The 18,739-nt window shown below is 48.0% G+C and overlaps 1 protein-coding gene across 4 annotated transcripts in view; it reads right to left on the bottom strand.

The window, feature by feature from the left end:
* The window catches only part of OTOF (otoferlin), a gene marked incomplete at both ends in the record, with an annotated part of 90,659 nt that extends 72,476 nt beyond the window's left edge, over positions 1 to 18,183 (bottom strand). For all 4 annotated transcript variants that reach the window (XM_079720877.1, XM_079720876.1, XM_079720875.1 and 1 more), the window contains 2 exons: positions 2,872 to 2,930; positions 18,105 to 18,183. In XM_079720877.1, coding sequence (XP_079577003.1) covers positions 2,872 to 2,930; positions 18,105 to 18,183 — 138 coding nt within the window. The remainder of the gene's footprint in view (positions 1 to 2,871; positions 2,931 to 18,104) is intronic.
* Between the last annotated feature and the right edge of the window lie 556 nt (positions 18,184 to 18,739).

The following is an 18,739-nucleotide window of genomic DNA, read 5'->3' as shown; positions in this document are numbered from 1 at the left end:
AATAAATGAAATATGGAATAAAAAGGGGGAAATAACTTTAGGCACAGAAAAGATTTTAAAACAATCTTAAAACAGTATGATCAAATGTGCACTAATAAATATGAAAACCCAGATGAAATGTAAAAATGCCTAGAAAAATGTAAAAATCCAAAATTGGTTCAAGAAGACATCCAGAAAGTGAAAAGGGAGTCAAAGAACTCTCCTCCCCAAACTGTCCAGACTTACAAGTTTTTACATTTGATTCTTCCAAAATGTCAAGGTAAATTTCTGTCTTATGCGTATAGTTCCAGAAAATTTTATGTATTATTGAATTATGAAGATTTTATGAACATAGCGGCAAAAATCCTAAATAAAATTATTTGCCAATTGAATCTGTGTATTAAAAATAATACGCTATGGAATATACTAAAGGGACATGTTATAATTGTCTCAATTGGTGCGGAAAAAGTTTTTGATAAAGTTCAACAACCTTTTATAATAAAAACTCTTAGTAAACTAGTAAACAAAGTTACATAGTAAAATCCTATTCCAGCAATTATTTTTGATGACAAAACTTTAGATGCATTTATTCTCTTTAATATGGAGAATGCAGAAAGGACACCCACCGAAACCATTGCTGTTTAACATAGAACTAGAGATCACAGCCAATACCCTATGGAAAGATAATGAAGTAAGGAGATAGGATTGGAAAGGAAGAGATAAAACATTTCGTTTTGTAGATAATATTATCATATACATAAAAACATAGAATCAATAGATAAACTATTAAAATGAACAAGAGGATCAATATCAAGTTCAGCAAGTTTGCCAGGTAAAAGAGGGACTTAAAAAGGAAAGGAAAGCATTTCTCTACGCCAGCAATAATCAACTAAAAAATGTAATAAGATACCATTCATGAGAGTAACAAAACCATAAAGCATCTAGGAAATAATCAAGAATACATAAGACTTCTATGTAGAAAACTTTAAAATCCTAGTAAAGGATGGAATAGATGATTTAATATTATGAAGAAAATGACATCTTCCTAAGTTAATTTTTAAATTCAATAAAATTCAATCAAAATTCCATTTGGTTTTTGGAAGGACTTAATAAACTTACTTTAAAATTTATCTGGGAGAATAAAGATCCACAAATAGGCCAACTTCAAAAAAAAAAAGAGTAAAGAACTTGCCTCATCAGATATTAAGACATTTTTAAAAGGCCATATTAATTAACACAGTGTGGTAAAGTTCAAGAACAGACAGATAGACTAAAGGAATAGAATAGAAGACTCAGACATAGACTTTAACATATAATAAATGGAAGAGATGATTGCTTGCTTTGCAAGCTGATGTTTCCCTTTATAGAGAAAAATAAAACTGGGCCCCTATCAAAAACCACATACAAGATAAAAGATACAACTATAAAATCAGAAAATGTAGGAAAATATATTTGTAACCAAGAAGAGTATATAGACTTCTTCAACAAAACTTGGAAACATGCCAGGATTAAGAATTTCTAGTCAATGAGCGGCACCAGGGACAAAGTTAGTAGATAGATGGTAGACTGGGAGAGGATATTTCAGTATCTTAAACCAACAAGGAGTGGGTATCTAGAACATACAAAGAGCTCTTGCAAATCAATAAGAAAAGACAGCTATAACAATAGGAAAAAAGGGCCAAGAATATGGACAGGCAATTTAAAGAAGAGGAACCTTTAAATGTATCTTTAAAACAACAATGAGGTATCATTGTTAGCCTGAGGAGAATCAGAGAGCTGTATAACACCAGGTGTACATGAGGATGTGGAAAACAGGCACTGCTAGTGTCAACCATGACAGTCCTGGGTCAAATTAAGTGTATGCATAGCCTATGAGCTAGCAATTCCTGGCCCTGGTGTATATCCCAGAGAAATACTTAACACAAGCCCAAGGGGCATATGCATAAGAATATCCATAGCATCCCTGGTGGTGGGTAGTTGGAGGCAAGCTAGGAGTTCCTCATGGGGGGTGGGTGCACAGGCGAAATGGGTAGGGTGATTAACTCACGCTGGGTTGACCATGACTTTTCTGCTTTTAGCCCTGAAAATCTGTGTCCCAGGAGCCCCCTAAATCTCAGGCAAGTCCCAGGATGGTTGGTCAACCTAATGTGTGTTGGATGTGTCCCATGGAGTACTGTAGAAACAACAGATTAGCACAGCAATGGATGGAATTTAAAAATGGTGCTCACTGAAACAAAAGGAAATATTTAACATGACACCATGCAGGTAAACACAAATTATATGCTTACGAGATAACGATACCAATTTTGTAAGAACACACGGGAAATCAAAAGATACACACGTTAAACACATTAGAATGGTTGTATATGGAGGGAAAGAATACGGAGATAAAAGAGAATGCGTGCATCCATCCATCCCTACCTACACACTGAAAAACAAGAGGGGACCTTGTAGGGACCAATGAGACAACGTGCCATAAACGGAGGCAAAAGATTTTCTCAACCCTCTGAGCCTGAGGTTTGAAAGAACAGAAAAGCTTCCTGCAGAGCCACAGTGGGAGAGGTAGCCCACTAGCTCTTGGAGAGGAAGGGGTGAGGCCTGGCCCTCCATGCGCCCAGGGAGCAGGGAAGCCCCTCCAGGCCTGTTGGATGGGCCTAGATGGCCCTTCTCTGTGCCAGACACTCCGCACGGGGCTCTCCTCTACAGAGGTCCCTGAGAGGGGTCCTGGGTGGAGGGGACAGGAAGGCTCTCCCCCAGCTCCCACCACTCCTCCTCCCAGGAAGCAAGGAGCTCTGGGCAGGCTGCCCGCCAGGGTGTGGGAGCAGCACACCCCCAGTAGGCGGGGAGTTGCTGGTTCCCCTCTGGGTTTGTGCTGCCCCAAGGGCATCCTACCTCTGCGAAGTCAGCCACATCCTCACAGTTCTCCAGGACCCGGGAGTAGAAGGATTGCCCTGGTGGGGAAAAGAGGCAATTATAGTCAGAACTCCCTGGACAGTAAGCTGTTTATTTAATAGCTCCCAAATTCAATTCTTTTATATATGAATGGACAAAGATCTCAAACCATTTAGAAGTGGTAATCAGTGGACAGGGGGAGTGAGAAGATATTGAAAGCAGCATGCTTTGATTTTTTTATTGTATACACTTGAGTTCGACATTTTTCAATGACTGTGCTTCACTTTTGTAATTGAAAAAAGAATGCTTTTAGATCCCCACCAGCCTAAACCAATGGACCATTCACTGAAGGGCTACCTCCAGGTTGAACTCAGTCTCATTCTGAGGATTAGTTTGGGTTGTCGCCAGCAGACAGGCTCGGGACCCAGGAGAGGGGTGGGGGAGTAGAGTGTGCTTTTCTCCCCCTGGAAACACCGGGAGATCTGTCAGGACCAGCGCCTGGCCAGGGAGGCATTGGAGTGAGTCCCCTCTGATGCTCCTTGGTGATGGGGTTCCATCCCCCTGGGAACCACTTCTCTCGTCTGGCCTTGGTGGCCTCACCTGTATAATAAGAGGGTTGGTGCAGGGATATCCAGGGCTTGCCTGGTTTTTAGAATTTAGAAGCAAGTCCTAGTTCAGTATGAAGCTGACAAGGAGGCGGCCAGGGATCTGATGCCAGAGTCAGGTGGATGGTCTGAGGAAGGGTGTGTGTGAGACTGTGTGTGTGTGTGTGTGTGTGTGTGTGTGTGTGTGTATTTGGAGGATGGGAGCACATGGGGAGGGGTTGCAACCAAGATAATAAGGAAGAAGCTATAAAGCAAAGACTAGAGACACAGAAAATAGATGTGGAGTAGACAGATGGGAAAGAAAGATTCCTTAGCACTAGCCAGGGACAAAACAAAACAAAAAACTAAAAAGAAAAATCTCAACGACACATCCCAAGGCAGCCAGGGGAGGAGAGGAAAGCATGAGGGATGGTGCCTGAGCCTCTTTTAATTTTTCCCACAGGCAACATGCAATACACATTGAGAAGCAGGTGAGCATATCTGTGCACTGGGGCTTCCCCAGCGGAAGCCTGAATAACCAAAGGCTCTTTCATCCTGGAAAATGGTAATGAGCCTGGATATGGCTGTGTTCAAGCGTTTCCCTTTCCCGCAGTGAAACTGAGCAACCCAGCCAGAGGGGAGGGAGGGAGGGAGAGTCCAAGATGGTATTACAGGGTTCAAATATGCATGAAGCCACTGGAGCTCAAACCTACCCCTGCTTGTGTATTTCCTATAGCCTTGTTGGAAAAGATGTAAAATACCGTGAAATCAGCCACTGCAAAATTTAGACATCAGGGCTGTGTTCTGAAAAGCAGTAAAACCTCATTGCTCAGGCCCCGGGGATTTAAATGTGGTGAATATTGTCAAACCGGATGAGCTAAATTTTACCTCTAGATATTAAAAAAAAAAAAAGGTTTGCTGAAAAAAAAAAATCAAATCAATGGCACAGAACGGTGGAAAGGACCACTTATTAAGAAAACAGAATGTCCTTAAGCATTTTTGGACAGCCACTTTTTAGGAGGATTTGTACAAACAGTGACAGGGATAATTCCAGTGGTCCTTTTCTATTCATTAGGGCAGAGCCAGGGGACCTCTGTCACCCCTTCCAAGTGATCAGTGGGGCTTACTCACCCCATCTCTTGTTTCAAGTTCGTTTCCACTTAACATCTACTCTACTCAATACCAGTCTTGTCGACATTTCAATTCCATATTAAATGACTTTCAGACAAAACCACTTAAAATCCCAATATCCAATCACCTTTGTTGCCACTGAGATTGAGAATAAGTCTGGAGAGAAAGGAAATAGCCTGTTCCCTGCTATGGAGAGGCTTTTGTGGATAGACTGAGCAGGAGATTAAGTGGGGAAAATTGAACAGCATCCTTCGTTCCTTCGGAGGCTCATGGGATAGCTGAGCTCTTTGGTCTGAAATAAAATCCTCCTTGAGTCGATAAATGAAGTTTGAATAGCAGACTCTGTGATCACACTGTAATAAGTGCCATGACATCAGATATACCCAGATGGAGGGGTCCAGAAGTCCAAAGCTTAATCGAAGTCAGTTGTATGTTATTTGCCATTTTACAATATCCATACGGCTACTACTCCCCTAAATGACGTTCTTGTCTCATAATGCAGGATGGAGTGCTAGCTTTCATGTGATGTGACTTAAGGGGACAAAACGTCCCCATCTGCACCAAACAGCTCTCTCTTCCAGACAGTTTACTTTGCTAGAGCCAGACCTGGAGAACTGGCAGGCGTATAGGGACTGGGCTGTGAGCCGGTGTGCATTCGTTCATTCCCACACACAAGAGTGTCTTTTATTTCTGCTGGGTTAGCACAGCCATTTGGCCGTGGAGGATGGTGGGCCAGCAGTTGTACAAAGATAATTAGAATGCCTGAAGAATCTTATTACAATCCAGAAGGGGGACAGGTCAGGCATGTAAAAGGCTAGTACATAAGGCAAAACTTGGTCGTTGGCATGCAAAACAAGTATAAATAAATTGAGAACACAGGAAAAAGAGAAGTGACCTCAACTTAGCAGATCAAAGAAGGTGTTATAGAGCCATGGGCATTTACACTGGAAGTTCGGATGGAATCTAGAAATGCAGAGACACTGGGGGGAAGAGAGAGAGATGACGGGACTTCAGGCAGAGAAAGGGGTGAGCAAAGGTTTGAAAGGATGAAGCAGAGAATGGAGTCCGGAAGGAGTGGGACACAGGACAAGTGTGTTCTGATGGTGAAGGGAAGAATGAAAAGTGCCTCCCCTCGGGGAGCAGCCCCCCGAAGGAAGACCTGGACTGGGGGGTCCTAAGAGGGCACAGGGTGGGGGGAGTGGAGCGTTAAGGGGAAAGACAGTGTCCTGAGGACAAGCTTCAGGGACATGATGGTTTTGCCCAGGACCTAGCCCTCTGGGCTGTATCAGTACCTGACATTACTCTTTTCCTAGTGTGAGCTGAGAAATAGCGCAAAGCACCCTGCTTGTGACTCAGACCCGTCACTATTATTTCTTTGCGTTATTTAACATTAGCCAGACCTCACTGTCTGCAGTGCCTGGGATGGCCTGTATGGAGGGTGGCCTGGTAATCACCCATTCCCTGCTGCAATGCTGTGACGTCCCCAGCATCTGTTCTCCCCCTGTTCCTCCACAGCACCTCAAGAGGGTGGCCCTGCAGGTTTAATTCCCCCCCAGTTCCAATCAGCCTGTTCCTTTTCGAAGGCCAGTTACTCCCACAAGTGTGGGGAAGCAGGGCCCAGGCATCCCTGTGTGCAGAAAAAAGCCAGGCTTACTCAGGTTTGGGGCCTGATGCCGCAGCTGAGGCTAGGAGGGCTGCAGCTGGCTATTCAATCCCCGGGGTCTCAGAGTCATCATCTCTAAACTGGTGGCAATTATCCTGGACGAGCCTACATCCTGGAACCACTGTGAGGTTAAGAATCCGCCTGTCAATGCAGGGGACACGGGTTCAAGCCCTGATCGGGGAAGATCCCACATGCCACGGAGCAACTAAGCCCGTGCGCCACAACTACTGAGCCTGCGCTCTAGAGCCTGTGAGCCACAACTACTGAGCCCATGTGCCACAACTACTGAAGCCCCTGCACCTAGAGCCTGTGCTCTGTGGCAAGAGAAACCACTGTAATGAGAAGTTCGTGCACCACAACGAAGAGTAGCCCCCTGCTCGCTGCAACTAAAGAAAGCCCGCACAGCAAAAAAGACCCAATGCAGCCATAAATAAATAAATAAAACGTTAAAAAAAGAACATTCCTATTCCTCAAGATGTTCCCTCATCCCCCACTTTCCATAAGTCTCTACCCCTCATATGTAAACCACTGCTCTGATTTCTAACTCTTGATTTTAAACTTTGTGTAAATGGTGGTATCATACAGAATGTACTTTTGTGTATCTGGCTTCTTGAAGTCAATGTAATGCTTTTGTGATTCATCTACATGGTTGTATATATCGGTAATTCATTTAATTGTATTGTTGAGCAATTTCTGTTGTATGAATAGACTGCAACTTGTTGATCCATTTTCTTGTTCATACTTTTGGGATTGCTTTCATTGTCAGGCTGTTGCGAGTAAAGATGCTGTGAACATTCTTGCAAAAGTTTTTTTGTTGACCTATCATTTCATTTCTTTGGGGGAAATACCTAAAAGCAGAATCACTGGCTCATAGCATACATGTATGTTTAACATTAGAAGAAACTGTCAAACACTTTCCCAAAGTGATTATACTATTCTACAATCCCATCCACAATGTAAAAGAAATGTTCTATATCCTCACCAATATTTGGTTATTGTCAGACTTTTACGTTTCAGTGCATGTGATGTATTTCATTTTGGTTTTTGAGTTTCATTTCTCTGATGACTAATGATGTTGGTCACATTTTCATGTGTTTATTGGCCATTTCTATATCTATATCATGAGCAAGGCAAGGTTGTCCACTCCCACCTCATGTTTTATTCAGCATTGTACTGGAGTTCTAGCCAGTCATTATTTTTCCAATTTTAAACTAACCTTGCATTCCTGGGATAAAACTCACTTGTCATGATGTGTTACCCCTTTCATATATTGCTACTCAACTGACTAATATTTTGGTAAGAATTTTTACATCTTTGTTCATGAGGGATATTGGGCTCTAATTTTCTTTTTGTATAAGGTCTTTATCAGATTATGGCATCATAAAATGAATTATGAAGTGCTCTTCCTTCTCCATTTTCTGAGAGTTTGTGTAAGATTAGCATTATCTCTCCCTTAAATATTTTCTAGAATTTACCAGTGAAGCTGTCTAGACCTGAAGTTTTCTTTATGGAAAAGCAGTTTATCACCACCACCACCGCCATCATCATCATTATCATTGTTATTACAAACTTGATTTCTTTAATAGATACTGGGTTCTTTAGGTTTTCCATTTCTTTTTGTGTCAGTTTTGGTCAGTTGTTTTTCAAGGGATTCGTTCCTTTCATCTGTGCTGTAGAAATATAAAATTATTCATAATATTCCCTCAGTTTCCTTTTAATGTAACGATATCCCCTCTTTCAGTCCTGATACTGGTAATTTGTGTTTTCTTGTTTTTTCTTGTTCACTTTACCTATTTTATTAATTTTTTTTTAAAGAACAAACTTTTGGCTTTGTTAGTTTTCTCTGTCGTTGGTTTTCTATTTCTTTCCTTTTATTATCCTGGGATTTAATATTTTAGATTGTATTTATTTTTATTTATTGAAACATAATTCACAAACCATAAAGTTCACCCACTTAAAGTGTACGATTCAGTGGTTTTAGTATATTCACAAGGCTGTGCAACCATCATCACTAATTCCAGAATATTTTCATCACCTCACATGAAACTCCATACTCATTAACAGTCACTCCCTATTCTCTCCTTCCAGCCCCTGGCAACAACGAATCCATTTTCTGTCTCTATTCTGGCCTTTTCATACAAATGGAATCATATGATATGTGGTTTTTGTGCCTGGCTTATTACACTTAGCATAATGTTTTTAGGATTTGGGTTTAATTTTCTTTTCTTTTTTTTTTTCTTTGGCTGCGTTGGGTCTTCGTTGCTGCGCAAGGGCTTTCTCTAGTTGCAGTGGGCAAGCGCTACTTCTTTGTTGCAGTACGCAGGCTTCTCATTGCAGTGGCTTCTCTCATTGCAAAGCACGGGCTCTAGGCATGCGGGCTTCAGTAGCTGTGGCATGCGGGATCAGTAGTTGTGGCTCGTGGGCTCAGTAGTTGTGGCTCGTGGGCTCTAGAGCGCAGGCTCAGTAGTTGTGGCGCACAGGCTTAGTTGCTCCGTGGCATGTGGGATCTTCCCAGACCAGGGCTCGAACCTGTGTTCCCTGCATGGGAGGCGGATTCTTAACCACTGTACCACCAGGGAAGTCCCTACTTTGCTTTTCTTTTAGCAGCTTCTTAAGGCAGAAACCTAGATCATTGATTGTAGGCATTTTTCTTTCCTGCTATAAGTATTTAAAACTAAATGTTGATATGTAGTATTTTCATTAACATCCAGTTAGAAATGTTTTATAATTTTGCTTTTGTTTTCTCTTTGACCTTAGGTTATTTAGAAGAGTATTGTTTAATTTCCAAATATTTGGAGTTTTTAAAGATCTCTTATTGTTACTCATTTCTAATTGAATTCCAGTGGGGTCAGAGAATATACTCTGTAAGATGTCAGTCTTTTGAAATGTATTGAGACTTGTTTAATTACCCAGCATATGGTCTGTCTTGTTAAGTGTTCCATGTGCATATGAGAAGAATGTGTATTTTTCAGTTTTGGGGTGAAATGTTCTAGAAATGTCAATTAGGACAATGTGGTTGATGATGTTGTCCAATCTTCCATGTCCCTAATGATTTTATTGTTTAGTTGTTTGTGATTCTCTCTTGTAATAACACTTTTTCCCCCTGTGAGGAACACTACTATTCAATTTCATAATGACAGTTGATGGGACCGTAGAATGAAGAAATTGAATTAAAAAGGAGTTGTCCAGGAAAACAGCTATTCCTTAAGTTCCTTAAACAGTGTGCTCTCCAAAGATCACCAGCAACTCAGAGATCCAGATTTGGGCTCTGTAGAGTCACTGGGCCTCTCGCAGGGGAGGCTGTCCTTTCCTTTTCCCCCACTTCTCAGCTAGATGGAGGCCCCATCTATCTCTCATCTGTTGTTTTCCACAAATCTAATTCAAATATCATTTCTTACCTCCACTCACTTATCTCCCCTTCCCTCACCCTGTTAACACCCAGGGACATAGCAGAAACTCAGGCTTAGGTGAGGGATTCATCTGAGAGGCAGGGACAGGGCAGGGATTATAAACTCCATCTCTCTGGCTCAGCTCAAACCTGTGCTTCCTTCCAGGTGCTGCCTCAAGATGATTTTGCCATGTAACTAACTGATGACTCTGTTTCTCATCTTTCAGACCCAGGCACTGAGGCAGAGAGAGAGTGTGATGTTTCCCCTCGAGCCTAGGACAGCACGAGCCACACTCTCAGCAGCTGTTGCATCTTAGGTTCTCCCCCTCTGTGACAGATGGAGAAGCCTGTGGTCTCAGTGATCCATGAGCTGTGCAGAGTACCTCCTCCGTGTCAGGCACTGGGAATATAATGAAGCATGATGGGAGTGTGACTCTTTTTACATCCTTAAATGGGGGGAAAATATTGTTAAAACTGCAGTCCTGACTTTATCTTAAACCTTGGCTTTTCAAAAAAATCCAGTGAGTGAAAACTGACTTCCAGCTAAGTTGATGAGCCCTGCTGTTTTGAAAAATAAAATAGAAGCAAAGACTGTTGAGCCAGCCTCTCAGGGGTGGATCAGTCCAGGTAGGAAGCAGACAAGAGGCCAAAGGTAAAAATGATCTTGTGATATTCTCTGTCTCAGGAAACCTTTCTAGAACTGTCAGTGGAAGAAACAGATCACTGCCGGGGGCTGCCAGGCTCGGGGGCTGCAGGGTCCCCTGCTGCTAACTGCTTGGCTGTCCTGCCACACCTGCAGGCCACGCTGCTTCATGTTGCTTCTGTTTCAGATTTGTTCTTTGCCAGGCACTGTGCTGGTCCCAGGGAACCTGGTGAGGTGCCTGCCCTGGAGGAGCCCACCCAGATGGTGATGGCTCCAGGTGTTTTTCACCTTATCATCTCCATGTCTGGCAGAATTTGGGGTGTCAGCAACTGGCAGGAGTCCAAAGGAGAACTCCTGCCCCCCCCAGATCCCTGGGTCCATGGGATCCCCAGGGTCACAATCTACTCTCTTTCTGTCTCTCTAGAAGGCTGCAGCATGAGGGGCCCTAATTAGAATAATCCTTACATTTTACAGCACTTTACAGTTTGTAGAGCCTTTCATGTACATCAACTTTTTCATTTGATCCCAAAGCAGCCCCATAAGAACCAGGCATACCTCGCCTTCTCCTAGGTCTTCACTTGCCACCTGGACTCCTAAACCACCGGATTCCAACCACTTTCCTGGGTACTCAGGGTACCAAGGCAAATTTCGGGCTTCCTGGGGGACATCCTCACTAGAATGACCTGCGGGCAAGCCCATCCTCTTCGTGTCCCCCAAACCTGCTCTTCCTTGTATGCTCCCCGGCTTCACTGGTGGCCTCACTGTCCACCCAGGTACTCAAGTATGAAATCCAGCGGCACCCTCGTCCTGCCTTCTTGCTCACTCCCAATCCCAGAGCTGCCTTCTCCTCTGAACGGATGTCACCCCTTCTCTTCAAACCCACAGCCCCCCTTTTGAGGCACAACTCTCTCTGCCTGTACCACTGCCCCTCCCTGGGCTCCTGGCCTGAGGTCCTGACCTCCAGATCCCCAAATCGGATCTTCCCACCCCATCCTCTTGCCAAGAGCTTTGGTGACTCCCACTCAATTACAAGGCAAAGTTCAAACTCCAGAGTGTGACACTGAAGACCCTCTGTGTTTGAGCCCAGCCTCCCCTCCACCCCATTCCTACCCCAGGCCCTGCCAGCACTCCCTCTTCCCCAAGCCCTTGACACGGCTCCACACCATCACATCTGTACTGATAGTAGCCCCTCTGCCTGGAATGGGGCCTTTCATGAGTTTTGTCTCTGCCAAAATGCTATCCCCTCTCAAGGGTGTTTAAATATCAGCCCATCCCCTGCTCAGTAAGATCTCCTCTCTGGGCCTGTGCACTTTTCCGGCTTCATCTCGTTGACTCACCCGCTCAGGGCAGCTTCTGGAGCTCCTGGTCTGAGTGGGCTTCTCTTGCCTCATGCTGCCTTGCACCTGTACCTCTCTTTCCAGAACACTCATCCCACTCCCAGTGACTTGTGCAATGACTGTCTTCCCCTTGAGGGCAGGGACCTTGTCTGTCTCATTGACTGCTGTCACCCCATTGCCTGGAATAGCACTTAGCTCATAACTGGTCCTTGATGAATATTATTACCTGGATGAATGAAGGAGTGAATGAATGATTAAATACTTGACTTACAAAACACATTAAAATATAGCTTTTAATGAATTGGGAAAGAGTTTATGACATTAATGAGATAATCAGAAACTTGATCACTGAATACTTGATAGTATTAAGGATTTATTTCTTTTTTAGGAGTGATATAATAGATGGGTTTTTTTTTTTGAGCCCTTGATTTTTACAGCTATATACTAAATATTTAGAGAGGAAATGGTGTGGTGTTTGGGATTTACTTCCAAATTATTTGGGGGGTGGGAGAAGGAAGGGGTACAAATGAAACAAGTTTGGCCCTGAGTTGACAGCTGTTAGGACTTCATGGGGAGAACTTGGGGGCGTTTATACTAGTCTCCCTACTCGAGTATATATTTTAGATTTTCCATTCTAAAAAGTTAATAATAAAAAAAAAATCAAACTCAGGGATGGGAGTAGGTGGGAGGGATATAGCTTTTATGTTAGCAGTAAAGGTGGGTAAGGTAACCAAGACTTTGCAATTCAGGGAAATTATTTGCAAGTCTGTCCTTGAGCACATTGCCTTCCAGCAGCATTTTTGCTGAGGGCCGTTTGCAGCAGAAGACGGTTATATGGTCATTTCCATATCATGAGAACACACCTGTCTCATCAAAGCAGGAGAAGCTTAGGGAACATGCAGCACACTCTGCTGCTCTCCGAGGTCTGCAGCGGCTTGCTCTGGCCCGGGGGAAGAGGATATTGACCGCCTAGGGCTTTAGGCACAGAAGATCCACTCCCCCGGTGATGAGGGGCCTGGGAGTGCTCGGAAGAGCAGAGGATGTGGCGTAAATCCCTCGGGCACCTCAAAAGCGCAGAGCTGTGTCCACAGCCAGCCGTGCACTGCAGAAGCTGTCCTAAGGGTTCCCTCTATCTGCCGCCTTCACTGGGGCAACACCCGCTCCACATCCTCCCAGAGAGGAGGTGCTGGGTGAGGCTGGAGTGCACAGGCAGGTCCAGGCGTCCCAGGAGCATCTCAGGGCTGGCTCAGGGACACAGGGGTACTCTGCCTCCTTCACCAGGGGTCGTAGAGAAGTCTCCGGATAGAAATCCTATTTCTCACCAAGGCGGAGAGTTCCCCCATTTTAATGGGAAAATAAATCTAATTTGGAGCCTGAGGTGGCCCCTGCAGCAGCCAGGAGTAGGGGAATCTTGTCCTTAGTGCCCAGGCGGGGGCCCCAACCCCTTCCCAGCACTCAGTCACCCACCCGGCCGTGCGCTCCTTTCCAGGCTCTCTAACCTCCATCTACTACCTGCAGCCTCTGCTGTAGCCAAACCTAGTGGCTTCTTGGCCATCGTATTTAAGTGGCGTTCCCCTCCTCTGGCCTCTGGTCCTGTCAGTCCCCCACCCAGAATGGCCTTGCCTCCGCCAGCAACCCTCCCTCGCCCCTCCTTCCGCATCTCCACGTGTGCGAGCAGCTACTCAAGACCCAGCTTAAGGGCTTCCTCCCCGCCTCCTCTACCCTCTCCTCTGCCTTCTCACGAAGCCTTCCCTGACCTCTGCAGCTGGGAGCAAGCGGCCATCCTCTGAACGTGTTGCAGTTTACGCCCCGCCCCTAAGTGCGCCTTGGCCCTCTGTGTCTGGCAGTGTTTCTCCATGAGGTCTGCGCACATTTCTTCTCCCCTGTCAGACTGTGAGAACCTGGTTCCTTTAAGCCCCACCTTGTACCTTGTGCTCTGGGCAGCAATGCTCAGAAAGAGCATGTGCCATGGAGCGGGAGGGGCGGGGGAGCTGTGTAGCCTTTCTTGCTTCCGACCTGAGGACCACAGCTGGACTCCCCAACATTTGCTAGAAGATGAAGTCAGCCTCCCTCTGGGGCCCTGAAAGATCCCCTGGGTTGGGAGGTCAATGCAGGGAGCTAGGGCCAGGATTCTTGATTCCTCCACTTCCTGATCCCCTTTGGATAGACAGCTGGGGGCGGGGACATTCACAGTTGAGGCCACTGAGCCAAAGAGTGACAGGGTCACAGAGGAAGAAGGATTTAAACCCACTAACAAGTGAGTACCTCAAAGACATGCCGTTTCGTATTCATTTTGATGACTTGGCCCAGGGCTCAGCACAGGGCTCAATTAGGAGAGCTAAGATCAGATCCCTGTCTTGAAGGTGCTTGGAGGTTAGTACAGCATACAAACTGGGGCAGTTTCTGAACTACAAAGTGCCCTAGCTGAGGGGTGGAAGGAGCGTGTACACAGTACTGCAAGGGAGGGTGAGGGCTCCACAGAGGAGGTGACGGCTGCGCTGGGCCTTGAAGGGTGCACAGAATTAACGGGAGTTCTCAAGGTGGAGACGGCAGAAGAAATATGACGTCTCGAGGCTTGGAGGTATAGAAGACTTGGCATCTTTGGGGAATGGCAGGAAGTTCAGTGCAGTGGGAACCCAGTGGGTGATGTGGGGAGGGAACAAAGAAGAAAAGTCAGCTGCGCCAAGCGGGGAGCCTCCATAAAGCAAACGTCTGTGCCAATTACCAGGTCAGGCGAATTGTGTGGAGATCAGAGCCAGCCTCCAGAGATCACCCATCTCACCCATCGAGTCCCCAAAGCCAGTATTTTGGCAAGAAAACTCAGGGATGGAGAGTAAAGGAAGATCAGGAGGCTGGCCCCAGACAGTCTGTCACTTGGTTCCCTGACAGCCCAGGAACCCATGCCTGGGGGCTTGGATGGGGCTGAGAACTGGGCAGAAGGTTGGACTAGAGGATCTTAGAGGCCCTTCCCACTCTGCCTTCCGTGGCTCTATGATGGATGCTGGGAATTATTTCAGGGGTTGAAAAAGGACAGCTTAAGCTAACACTTCCTCCCTTTGAGTAGTGACCTGCAGGCAAGATGGCTCCTTCCCAGACAGCCCACTCCTGATTCTGGCTGCAGCCCTCTGCGTTAAATGAGGACTGTGGTCTCCATCTTGCTTCTGGGAAGCAGAGGCCCCGAGGCCCTGTGGTCCACTTGCATGACAAGGACTGGGGTCCAGGCCTTCTGGTGTCTCCTGTCTGACTCAATGGACTGTGACTCCTGCAGGTTAGGGGCTGTGTCTTCTTCCCCCTCAGGGTTCCAGGCCTGTCCACAGATATCAGCACATTCAGTGAACAAACGAATGAGGGCAGAACCAGGTTAAGAGTGGCTGCTGGAGCAGTGAGAGACAAGAGCTACAGACGGAGCTGGCTGGTGAGCGCTGAGCCGCAGGGTAGGTGGCCAGCTGACCTGGGATGGCAGGGAAAAGAGGGGTGGCCGGGGCCAAAGCTGGAGCATGCCCAGCCCACGTGGGAACAGGGGTCTCAGGGGTGGTCTGCCCCAGGCCTGGGTTCCTGTGGAACATCTTAGCTGGGGGTCCCTACAGAGCAGAGGCCAGGCCAATTTGCCCGCTCCTGGCACAGTTCGGGAGCCCCTCAGACGTGCCCTCCTCCCCGCTTTATATCTCGCACGCTGCCCTCTCGCCTCACTCCTGGCTGACAGAAGGAAGCTGGGCTGGAGAGATGATGACTCAGAAGCCAGCAGCTGCCCCAAGTAGAAATGAAACGGTTGTCTCACAAACACATCGGTCATTTGAATGCTCTTTCCTTAAAACTCTTTCATACCTATTTTTTTCACTGAAGCAAGCTGATGAAGTGAATGTTATCATTGTACCCATTTTACTGGTGAGTAAACTGAGGGCCAGAGAGGTGAAGTAAGTGGAAGAACCCAGGTAGGATCCAGGGCTTTTGACCCCATATCTACAGATTTCTCTACCACAACCCCATAGGGCTCTTTCCTAAGTGTCCTGTGTCGCGCAGCACAGAAAGTCAAGCTTTATTTCAACCAGTTGATCTGGTCTTCCTGGGCCACGAGTAACTCAGCTGGTGCTCCCTCACCCCACCTGGCACTGAGCTTCACTCAAGGGATCGGGGGAGCTCAGGACCAGCATCTCCCTCTGACCGTCCACTGGCTTCTCGTTTCTCCCTGCAGGGTACTTGCTTGGACACCCATGGTTGTGTGTGCAGGAGACACTGTGGAACATTCTAGAGTGAGTCCGTTCCCTCTGAATTGTAGTCAGTGTTGGTCTTTTGGGGCATCTATAGTTGTCAACTGCTGGCAGCAGCAGGTGAATGGCTGGGGCATCTCTGGTTCTTGCAAAGGACTCTTTCTGGAAACCTGCTTGCCATCTGCCTGTTCCTGCTGCCCACTCCCCTCCCCAGGAGCTCGGCCTACGGTCACCTGCTGCAGATGCGGAGCTTGGAAGTGGATTTCTCCACTCAGTCCAGAGGGCACAGGTTGCAAATAGGCTAATTCCTGTGTGGTCCACTGAGGTTAGAGGACCAGCCCCACTGCCCAAAGAAAAAGGTGGGCATCCGATAGACAAGGTGCTCAACCCAAGTTCACCAGGAGGGGATAAAGAGGCTTTCAGGGTGGAGCAACCAGGGCTGGGATGAGGTCTTGTGAACTGGGGCCACTGTGCTTCGGTCCCTCCACGAAGGCCGTACAGATCTCTTTACACCTTGGTTTTTCTGCCTGCAAATGGGACTGGTTTGTGCAGCCTGGGACTGTTCTGTCATGGCAGCAACAACACGGCGACCTGTAGCTAAAGACCCAAATACTGTGCTATCTGCCCACCACGGGGACACGTGTCACAGATGAAAGGACACACTTGCTTTTTCTAAAGGCAGCACGAGCTGGCAGGTGGCACACGGAGATCCAGGGTGCTGCACAGAAAGCAGTCTGGACGGGTGTGGGAAGCAACAGGCTGCCCAGCCCCCATTCCTCTCCCTCCTGCTTGCACGCACACCGTGATCCCCTCCACTTCTGCCTGTCCCTACGCACAACAGGCCACAGGGTGGACAACCCAGGACCTCATGCCCAGAGCAGGCCTGACTGAGGGGGTGACGTGGGTGCCCCGGTGGCTGCTGGAGAGGTCCTGAGAGGGCTGCCCCGTGGTCTCACCTCTCCCTCCTGACGCAGGTGCAGACGTGTGTCCAGCCTGGGCCCTGATGCTCATTTTGCTCTTTAATCTGGTGGGTTCTCTCAGCTCCTCCCCTACTCTCCCACCCCGCCCCCACCCTCAGAGCCCTCTCTGGGGAGAAAGGGCCATGTCTAGTGAGGAGCACCCTGGCCTTTGGTCAAAGGCTGCCAGACATGCCCCTGGCCCAGGGGGCTGGGCTGTGGCCAGGCAGAAGCAGAGGCAGAGGTGCGTGGGTAAAAAGCAGAGGGAAGCCTGGCCTTGTCTTTCCCTGCTCAAAACCTTCGGGGGCTGCCCACTTTCCCCGGGGTGAAGGCAGTCTTACCTCCTCAGCTCTACCTGTCTCTCCTGCCTCAGCTCGCACCGACCCCAGGATCCAGGCTTATGGAGCATCTGTCTGTTCCCGTGTCCCAGCTCCTCTCCTGATCTTGGGCATCCTGTCCCCTCTGTCTGTTCTGTTCTTACCTCTTCACCTTGCTCCTTTCTGCTGTCCCCTTGGGTTTCAGCTGAGGTGTCACCTCCTCCTGGAAGCCTTCCCTGACCACCCTGCCCCCAGCCTGGGTCAGGGTGCTGCTTCTGTAGCTTGCACCCTACACTCGTCCCCATCCTCATCGTATCACACACTTGTCCCTATTGTCTGCCCACGGGTCCTCCTGTCCCAGTGGATGTGGGCTCATTGAGGGCAGGGCCTGGGTCATGCCCAGCCCCTGGCCTTGGCACAGAGATCATAGTAAATGGTCACTGGATGTGTAAGAGGGAAGGAGGCTAGGAAGAGAACTGACAGAGAGGGAGGCTGGTGGGGCTCATAGGATCCCTGACCACAGATAGACCTGCGAGAAGCCAACAGTATCCCCATCATGCTGGTTTCTAGGAGCCCCCCGGGTCTTCCAGGCTGTACACCCCACCCCCACTCTGTGCCCAAGGAAATCAACCTGCAGGAGGGAGAGGGAGAGGAGGAGGGGCCCAGGGAGACTCCGCAGCGCTGGGTCCCTCAGCCCTGAGTTCCCCTGAGCCCTGGGGTGGGGTCCTCACTTTTGCCTCCCCAGGACCTCCTGCAGGCAGAGGACTCCACAACCCTCTGGTTGGCACATTGGCAAGTGCAAGGAGAGACACACATGCAGACATGGAAACGTGGGGGACCCTGATTTTCAAGCAATCACAGTGGTTAGTCAGGTCAGGGGCAGATGGCTGCCTGTGAGAAGACTCATCGCACCAACCCTGCTAGAACTTTTCCAGTCCATCCTCCCCTCCCTGCCCTATCCCGTCAGCCCGGAGCTGGGGTCCCCATAAGACACGAGAGTCCCTACCTCGGAAAGTCACTTTGGCGATCCGGTCGCCCCTGCCCCGCAGCTCGGAGACCGTCTTGAGGTGGACGAGCAGAGCCATGCTGGTGCGGGAGCCTGGGTACCGCCAGGCGAGAGCAGCTGGGGAAGGAGTGAGCTCTGTGGATGGACGGCGCTCGGCACACGTGCCTCCCTCCTCTCCCACACCGCCTCTTCTCCCCTCCGATCCTGCCCACAGAGACCAAGGCAACCAAGCCGAGCTGCTCCTTCCAGCGACTCACAGCCCGGCCCACCTCCACCCCTCCAAGTTGTCAGCCCAGTGTGTGTGTATCTGTGCGTGTGTGAGTTGTGCGCCCGTGCGCAGCCTAGCAGTGCAGACAGTCTGAATTCATTATTCAGCAGCCGCCTGCTCCCAGATAAAGGACGGCCCAGCTTCAGGTGTCTTCTCGCAGCTCCTGGGGCAGAGCTGCCTGCCTTCCCCTCCACAGGGCCTGCCAGGCAAGCTCTTCTGCCACCAGGAGTGGGAAGATGGGAGTGGGCATGAGCGCAGTGGGCTGGGTGTGGGGCGGCACCCCTCCCATGGGGGAGAAGGAACTTTTTTTTTTTTTTTTTTTTTTTTTTTTTTTTTTTTGTGGTACGCGGGCCTCTCACTGTTGTGG

Source organism: Hyperoodon ampullatus (assembly GCF_949752795.1).
Source record: "Hyperoodon ampullatus genome assembly, chromosome: 15".
NCBI lineage: Eukaryota > Metazoa > Chordata > Mammalia > Artiodactyla > Ziphiidae > Hyperoodon > Hyperoodon ampullatus.
This window is presented reverse-complemented; position numbering and strand designations above follow the sequence as displayed.